Below are 9,377 nucleotides of genomic sequence, written 5' to 3' on the forward strand. Positions count from 1 at the left end.
TTAGATTTCTCGGTACACACATCTCAGACACTCTCACATGGTCCCTGAACACCAAGTGCACCCTCAAGAAAGCACAACACAGATTGTACTTCCTGAGGCATCTTAAGAAGTTTGGTTTAAGCACCAAAGCACTCACACATTTCTACCAGTGCACCATTGAGAGCGTTCTCACGTTGTGCATCACGGTGTGGTATGGGAACATGACCTCCCAGGACAGTGGGAAACTACAGAGGGTTGTAAAGACAGCAGCTAGGATCATTGGCACCGATCTGCCTAAACTCCATCATTAGGGACCCCAGTCACCCTGCCCATGCACTGTTCTCTCTCCTTCCATCCAAAAAACGTTACCGGAGCATCAAGTCGCGTACCACCCGTCTCAGTAAGAGCTTTTTTTCCACAGGCAGTTAGGCTGATGAATCACTGATGCTCCTACTTTTGCTCTATGCACTTTAATGTCTCTTTGTAATGTCTTTATGTCTTATTGTCGTATTTCGGAATGTCTACAGTGTCTTCTTAATGTCTTATTTTGTAAACGTCTCCTGTCATATTGTTGTAATGTCTTACTGTCTTATGTCTTAAGTCATGTCTTGATGTCTCAGAGTGCCCGGTACAGTGCATTTCATTGTATTTTATAATACACATAAAAGCCTTGAACTTGAACTTGAACAGTAATGACAGATAGTAATGACAACACGGCAATCATATTAAGTCACCAAATCAGTTTTTATTCATAAAATGTCCATCTCTCGTATTTGACGGGACGGATTCACACGAAAACATTGCACTTGACAACTATTTATACTACTCTGAGATTGAAAATGATCCCTGCTCTTTTAAAAAATATATATTATTGCAAGATTTCAGGATTCTTCAAGATTATTTATAAAAGCTAAAAAATCACATTCCATTGGTCCCTTAGAATGCATATCAGTACTTTAATATTGATTTAAGGACTACGTGATAACAGGGGAGAAAGTTTACCACACACGCACCTCCTCACGTCCACAATGCTTATCAATCAATCAATCAATCAATCAATCAAAGCTTTATTTGTATAGCGCATTTCCTACCCAGAGGCAACACAATGTGCTTTACAGCTTAGACAGGATCTAAAGCACTGGGTTGATACTCCAGGAAGTCACATCATACTTTTACACATAATTAGATCTTTCTTTTTTTATTCAGCATAAAACCTGCAATCTATATGCAAAGCTATGCAGGCTACTATATGGGCTGCACATCACAGCAAAGGGCCTTGTTGAGTAAGCTCGTCATCTGCTCTGACAGCGGCGGTTAAATGACGTTAATCTGGGGTGAGCCTGCCCACCATCATCTGGGATTACGAGTAGAGAGCGTCTGACGCTGCCCACACCAACCCGTGTTTAATCTGTGCTGGCACTTCCTGTATCGAGGTTCCTGTTGGTTAACTCATATTGGTGGAAAGGATCTACGTCACTAAAATGGCACACAATGTACTTGATTCTATAACCTAGAGGTTTTAGTGGAGCTGGGTGTCAGGGGTCGTGGGGTCGAGCGTGTCGGCGTTTACTTGAAGGAGGCCCGGACCTTGCGTCCCTTGAGGGGCTGTGGGGGGCGGTAGTTGTCCACCATGCAGCACGGGGGCTCCCCAGAGAACATGAGGGTCCGGAATATAGCCATCTGAGAGAGAGGGAGAGAGAGAGAGAGGGAGAGAGGGAGGGAGGGAGGGAGAGAGAGAGGAGGGAGAGAGAGAGAGAGGGGGGGGTGGAGGACAGACAGAAAGAGAGAGAGGAGAGAGAGACAGAGAAAGAGAGACAGGGAGAGAGAGAGAGGAGAGAGAGAAAGGGTGAGGGGAGAGTTCAATTCACAATGTTTATTAGTTCAGACTACATTGGACTTAAAGTAATCTTTGCCTAATTTTAGAGTTCCCATTTTCAGATACAGTATATCCATGAGAAACACACAGACTGCTTTTAGACAGTCACTGGAAGACGCCATCAGACTCAACTTGCTCCCCTCTATCTAGAATGAACCTTAGAATGAACCTTAGAATGACAGTTGAATCCACCCACTAGATCTGAGAGAACACTCATTTCCTTCCTGCTCTGACACCACAGTCTATAAACAAACACCTTTTGTGTGCTACCGCCCATCCATGTCACCATCACATGACATGACCGCAACTAGCCTACCCAGATAGCAAGCGGATCTGGGCCATATACAGGCCAGATCTGGCCCTTGTGGCTTAGTTCCGACCCATATATGGCCCAGAATCATTACACATCCGTTTGCTATCTGGGTACACTCCCTACCCAACGTATCGCAGGCCTGGCTCGCTAATGCTTGACTGTTACTGACTTATCTTAGGTGGCATACGTTGACCTGCCTCCCTCCCTTCAGAAACCACAAGCATGGCGCTGACTGAGATAAAGTAATCTGCCGAGTCAGCCTTGACCTTCCCAGTTTTGTAGTGGCAACAGACCCAAACCAAGGAGACATTTTAGAAAACTAGCCTGGTAAATACAGCAAGACAAAAATGGAGCCATTCAATTATACCGGAACAGCATATTTGATGACTAGACCGACCCACTCACAGAACTACTGTAAACACTGCCAAGAGAAATGTCTGTATTTAGCATTGGCACGACCTCCATCAAACAAAAAAAGGAACACGCGCACACACACACACACCAACGGCACAGAACGCCGGGTATTATGGGAAACATTGACCTTGTTTAGACTTGTTTTTTGTATGCGTTTTGAACGATCAGATCACAAGTGGACAACCAAATGACCACTAAAACCCATACTCAAACCAGTTGCCGAGGTGGCCTGGGACGCGTTTGACCACGTATCTTTAGTAGTCTAAACGCTAACAGATGCTAACATTGATACACATGGGCGTAGACGGCGTCGTGTCTCACCTGTCCACTTGCGGTCTGATCTGTCAAAAAACACGCTCTAAAACCTAAAGTAATGGTAATTGGTAAATGGACTGCACTTATATAGCGCTTTTCACACCCCTAAGGGACAAAGCACTTTACAATGGCCTCTCATTCACCCATTCACACACAGACACACACACACACCAGTGGCGCCAGCTGGCCATACAAGGCGCTAGTCTGCTCACTGGGAGCAATTGGGGGTTCGGTGTCTTTCTCAGGGACACTTCGACATGTAGACTGGAGGCGGCGGGATTCGAACCGCCGACCCTACGATCATTGGACGCCCCAAAAGTAACGAGGGTCATGAAGACACGCCCCACGCGCGCCGCATTGTGACATCACCGCCGTACTGTAGGAAGCACCGTACCTGGGCGGGGCTGACGCTGATCGGATCCTTCAGGACGATCCAGGTGACGCTCTCCAGCAGAGGGGGCGTGGTCAGCGAGCCGTCGTACGTCCAGTAGTCCAGAGCGCCGGGCAGGAGGGTTTTGGCGTCGAAGTTGGCCAACGCGGCCTGCGACCCCTGTTTGAGGAACAAGTACGGAATAACGTTTGATGGGTTGCGAACGGCACCACTTACAACGGAACGAGGGATTTGATATCCCGACGTTGTTACGATGTTCTCAATAGTTGGAGCTCGGGATGATGTTGTGTCTCGTACCTTTGTTTTAACAGCATCGAAACAATCAAGCACCTTCTGCAGTCTGGGGTTGGCCGACCCGATCTAAAAGAGGAGATTCCACACCAACAAACAAACAAACACAAACAAACCAACAAACAAACAAACAAACAAAACAGGCAAGCAAACAAACAATCAGGACACTGTCGTTTTAGCTACATTTCGGCGCACAAACGAACCAAATAACAGCTCCATACGTACCTTCAGAAGCACGCCCACCACCGCCAGACCGTCTGGCTGGCTGGCCGCCTCGCCGAAGCTGGGGTACTTGGTGTTCCAGTGCACCAGGTGGAGCTGTGTGTGTGTGTGTGTATGTGTGTGTGAGAGGGGGGGGGGGGTTCATTGCAAAATCAATTGACTGTGGCCACAAGGTTGACTCGGCAGTAACAGAATCCAGAAGCTCTTAAGTAGTAATTGGACCATTCCCGTACACACTGCAGAGCACAGTCATATCTCCTACTGTTGTCTAGGAGGCGCTGGTAGAGCAGAGCTCCTCGTACTACGTGTGCTCAGCGCTCAGGGATCGTTCTGGCCGGTACCTCGCAGGGGAACTTGACCCCGTTGACGGTGTGCTCGGACCCCCTGTCGTCGCTGGCCCCCCAGTGGAAGTGGAACTGCCTCAGCCTGTAGGTGCCGGAGATGGGCCCCCCCGTCAGCGCTGAGGAGAGGGACACAACGCACACAATCATCCAGCACAACTCCCGTAGTTGTTATGGAGTTGATACACTGTGGTGATACCAGAAGTTGTTACAGTGCACTTGAAGTGTATATACAGTTGTATGGTATGGTATGGTACAGTATGGTAGATGTATAGTACAGTATACAGTAGTATGGTACGGTATAGTATACAGTAGTATAGTATGATATGGAATGGTACAGTATGGTAGATGTTTGGTATGGTAGATGTATAGCATAGTACAGTATACAGTAGTATGGTACGGTATAGTTTACAGTAGTATAATATGGTATGGTAGGTATGGTACGGTAGATGCATGGTATGGTACAGTATAGTATACATGGTATGATATAGCATGATATGGTAAATATATGGTATGGTATGGTATGATATGGTACTGTAGATATATGGTATAGTATAGTATAGTATGGTATGGTATGCTAGAGTAGAGGTATGGCTATAAATATATGGTACTGTATGGTATGATATGGTATGATATACAGTTGTATAGTATGGTAGATGTATGGTATGGTATAGTATGGTACAGTAGAGGTATGGTATGGTAGAGGTATGGTATGTTATAGTATGGTAGTATAGTTTAGTATGGTAGAGTAGAGGTATGGTAGTATAGTATGGTAGAGTAGAGGTATGGTATGGTATAGTATAGTATAGTATGGTAGAGTAGAAGTATGGTATGGTAGATGTATTGTATGGTATGTTATAGTATGGTAGTATAGTAAAGTAGAAGTATGGTATGGTAGATGTATTGTATGGTATGTTATAGTATGGTAGTATAGTATAGTATGGTAGAGTAGAGGTATGGTAGATGTATGGTATGTTATAGTATGGTAGTATAGTATGGTAGATGTATGGTATGTTATAGCATGGTAGTATAGTTTAGTATGGTAGAGTAGAGGTTTGGTATGGTATGTTATAGTATAGTATAGTAAAGTAGAAGTATGGTATGGTAGATGTATGGTATGGTATGTTATAGCATGGTATGGTAGTATAGTATAGTATGGTAGGGTAGAAGTATGGTATGGTAGAAGTATGGTATGGTATGTTATAGCATGGTATAGTATGATAGTTTAGTATGGTATGGTAGAGGTATGGTATGTTATAGTATGGTAGTATAGTTTACTATGGTAGAGTAGAGGTATGGTATGGTATGTTATAGTATAGTATAGTTTGATAGAGTAGAGGTATGTTATAGTATGGTAGTATAGTATAGTATGGTAGAGTAGAAGTATGGTATGGTAGATGTATGGTATGTTATAGCATGGTAGTATAGTATAGTAAAGTAGAAGTATGGTATGGTAGAAGTATGGTATGGTATGTTATAGCATGGTATAGTATGGTAGAGTAGAAGTATGTTATAGCATGGTATGGTATTGCATGGGAAGTCGGGGAACTTACTAGAAGAGTTGTTATCATCTACAAAGTCCACCTGGACAGAGTGTCCGTTGTTCAGAATGCCGTTGCAGTCGGAGGCGTCGTACTTCACCTTCAGGGCCTTCAGAGTGAGGTCATACTGGGCCTCCACAGACACGATGTCTATGGGAGACTGTCTGGGGCCGTTCGCTACCGGGAAATCATTTACCCACGTATCAGGGCCTGAGAGAGAGAGAGAGAGAGAGAGAGAGAGAGAGGTACATGTTCAACACAGTTTGTGAGGATAGAACTTTGTTTTTAACTTTTTAAGTTTCAATGTGCTGATTCCAAAAATAAATAAGACGATAGTTTTAATTATTGTTTTAAAAAGTTATATTTGTCACCTGCATAAAAAAAAAACTTTCTTCTATTAGCTTATGTTAGATATTATTGTATTCTATATTATTCTATGCCATTAAATGTACTTTTACAAAAACAAGTATGCACTGCCAGGAAACTTACAGCTGTCTTTGCATTGTTAATAGTTATAATATTACCCCAGAATTCCACCATTCACAGTAGTTATAATGAGCCTGTGCCTGTATGATGATGTAGTATCTGTGACAGGTAAAGCTGACTTTGTCAGTGATCCCATTACCCCTGATAATATTCCACCATTCACCCAGACTTTAAAAACATTAAACATCACACAGTTGAAAAACAGTGTCTAAAATAGCTTACCATTACTTGCTCCGTATCCCCAGTGGTGTGACATGGTTATTGACCTTGTTAGTGACCTAGTTACAGCTCTTAAGCTATTAATTGTGCAATTCCAATTTGATGTATACTTGATGCGAGGATTCGGTATCTTCTAGTGACACCCTTGCAGATGATGTCTTTATATAGACGCCCGGTGGGCTTGGCCTCGTAGTCTTGGTCATCACAGGTCATCACAGGGGGGTAATCATTCACACAGCCTAATGTTGCACCTCCTCATCACCCATCCTCTTGGGGATGAACCGGGTGACCGACAGACCCTGTTGACTGTGAGTCCCACAGCCCCGCGTCCCCCACGAAGAGCTGGGATGCAAATTTACACGCACATCTTCATATGAGGCTTGCATGACCTCTCTGGCGATTGTTTGATTGTAATGTCCTCAGAATAGAATAGTATTCCGTCTCCTATAGGCTGGTTTCACTGAGGGATGGTGTCCGATGTCGGCTGTTTTGCAGCAGGTTTTGTCGGTGCGTATTTTACGCATAGAAAAGGACAGAGAGAGATCAGGACCGCAACATAAATTGCGTTGCATCGTAGATCTGCTATAAATAATGATGTCGCTTTAGCTGGATGCCACAGTCCCATCTTGTACGCTGGCGCGTTTAAAGGGGACACGACATATTCTGGGCTCCACTGTTTATTTTATAGTGTCTGGGTTCGCAGCCTATGATACTTTGTGGTAAAAAGGTTAAGGTTGCTATTTTTTCCAGCGGGCATTTGAATGAGACCCTTACATTTTGGACAAATGCATAGGCTATTTTGTTTTTGTTTTTTAGACCAGATGCCTACTTTGATATGACTTTATGTCCGTATTTTTATTTTATTGATTTTCCAGATGACCATTTTGACGACAATGTGATGCATTATCTATGTGAAAGCCCAGAATGCCAAGTCCATGCCCAGCGCGCACAGTAGCCTATTGGGTCGCATTGGATCAGAATGCTTCCGTGGGCTCAATCTGTAAGATCCTCTGTGCATATACTGCCATCTAGTGGCAGCAGGCAATAAGTGCAACAGCAGACGTACATAGATTTGTTTCTTCAGGATGGATTGAGGCTACTCATTCGGGTATATTATAATATATTCTGAGGTATAGACTGTGTTGGGGCGGCTATAGCTCAGTTGGTAGAGTGGGTCGTTCAGTGATCGAAGGGTCAGTGGTTCTCGATGAGCAGGTTAGCACCTTGCATGGCAGCTACCGCCATTGGTGTGTGAATGTGTGTGTGAATGGGTGAATGAGAGGCCATTGTAAAGCGCTTTGAGTGCTGCTAAGGTGGAAAAGCGCTATATAAGTGCAGTCCATTTACCATTTAGTATGTTATGTAACCCCTACTGGCTGTGATGGCTGGGACTTCCAGGCCCTGTGGCGATGGAGAACATAGGCTACAGCAGGAGCATCGAATGGGGAGATGGCAATCTGCTACAGTGTAACATCTAGCACATAACTTATACATTATTCAGCGGTTCTGGAGTAAAAACTAAAAACAAAACATCCCCATACTAGGCTACACTGAACTGTATAACTGGGCTGTACTACATCCTAACCCGGGTCCGTATCCTTTTCCTACCCCAATCCTACCCCCGACCCCTGCCTCTACCTGGACCCAGGCGCACTCACACACACAGACATACACCAGTCCTGGGCTCAGATCCCCTCACCCTAACTTGGGTCCGTATCCTTTTCCTATCCCTACCCCAACCCCTGCCTCTATCTGGACCCAGGCACACTCACACACACAGACATACACCAGTGTTTGCCATCTCTCTCCTATGATTTTTTTCTTACTCTGAAAATGTAATTAAATGTAATTTATTGCTTTATAAATGTTCTTAGCCGTTAGACAAACATACTCCAGGAGCTTGCTCGATCGCCTTGTTGAGAGGGGTCAGGGAAGAATTTTTACAGCCCTCTGAAATATGTAGGGGTGGGTCGTATGCCCACCTCCCTTGTTCTCTGTAAAGCGCAATGTGTTGCCTCTGGGTATGAAATGCGCTATACAAATAAAGCTTTGATTGATTGATTGATACACTATATGTGACCACTGGATATAGACCAGCTTCCCTGAAAAGTGCATCTTTGGTTTCCTGCATTGTGTTCTGTCTTAATAAAGCGATTGTGGCAGTCGGAGTAAATTTAGCGGCTATTGAGGTCTGTGGAAGGCTGTAAACGAAGATCATTCATGCCGCAAATGCGATTTAATCCCTGGAGTGATAGGGAGGGTTGAGCTGGAGGCGCCGGGCTGGAGGGCCGTACAGGGCTGACACACACACACACACACACACACACACACACACACACACGGGGAGGGCAGAGTGTGAAGGCAACTCATTTACCGGTTTCACCCAATCATCCCTCTTTCTCTCTCTCTCTCTCTTTCTCTCTCTCTGCCTGGATGGAATGTGACGCCAGCAGTGACGCGGCAGTTGTGGTGATGTCATGAGTCTGAATCAGCACTCACTCACTCAGCTCACGTGAAACAACTTTACTTTCTTTCTGTCAGTCAGTCAGTCAGTCAGTCAGATGGACTACTAGCATACAGATAGGCCTAGTAGCCTAAATTGCTAGATTGGGAATATAATGTCTGGAATGTGGAATTGATTAGTGCTGATTAGATATGGGAAGGACAAGCGATAACAATAATTCCAACCTATAGGCCTACTGGCTATACTGTATGTGGCCAATAAACTTTATATTCAATGCTCTACTCTACTCTTCTCTATTCTATTCCTGTCTGTTCTATTCTATTCTCTTTCTTTTTATCATCCATCTGTTTATATAGTCTCTTCACCATCTAGTACCACTCAAGTTCTTTAACACCTTCTCTTCTCTAACCCATTTCTCTTGAGCACACTTTTTTTTCTTAGATGCAAATCTAAATCTTTATTGTTTTACATTGCCGACTGCTTTATTTAGCATCTAAGAGACTAAATATTGCTATGGCAACAATA

The 9,377-nt window shown here is 44.2% G+C and overlaps 1 protein-coding gene across 1 annotated transcript; it reads right to left on the reverse strand.

Annotated features, from left to right (window-relative positions):
• Positions 1-789: 789 nt before the first annotated feature.
• On the reverse strand, positions 790-6,509 carry cahz (carbonic anhydrase). The gene is made up of 7 exons (XM_084458165.1): positions 6,392-6,509; positions 5,696-5,893; positions 4,143-4,261; positions 3,805-3,897; positions 3,586-3,648; positions 3,292-3,447; positions 790-1,659 (listed from the first exon to the last, which is right to left on the reverse strand). Exons 1-7 carry the CDS (start codon positions 6,423-6,425, stop codon positions 1,546-1,548), a joined length of 777 nt encoding a protein of 258 aa, XP_084314291.1. The 5' UTR covers positions 6,426-6,509; the 3' UTR covers positions 790-1,545.
• Positions 6,510-9,377: the final 2,868 nt, after the last annotated feature.

This window comes from Borostomias antarcticus, assembly GCF_949987555.1.
Source record: "Borostomias antarcticus genome assembly, chromosome: 24".
Taxonomy (NCBI): Eukaryota; Metazoa; Chordata; class Actinopteri; order Stomiiformes; family Stomiidae; genus Borostomias; species Borostomias antarcticus.

Bases quoted from the DNA above. Each gene is read 5' to 3' on its own strand.
- cahz (XM_084458165.1), bottom strand. From the start codon at position 6,425: ATGTCACACCACTGGGGATACGGAGCAAGTAATG. The intron at 3,649-3,804 runs GTACGTATGGAG...CTCCTCTTTTAG, and splicing joins TGGTGGGCGTGCTTCTGAAG to ATCGGGTCGGCCAACCCCAG. The intron at 3,448-3,585 runs GTACGAGACACA...TTCCTCAAACAG, and splicing joins TCGATGCTGTTAAAACAAAG to GGGTCGCAGGCCGCGTTGGC.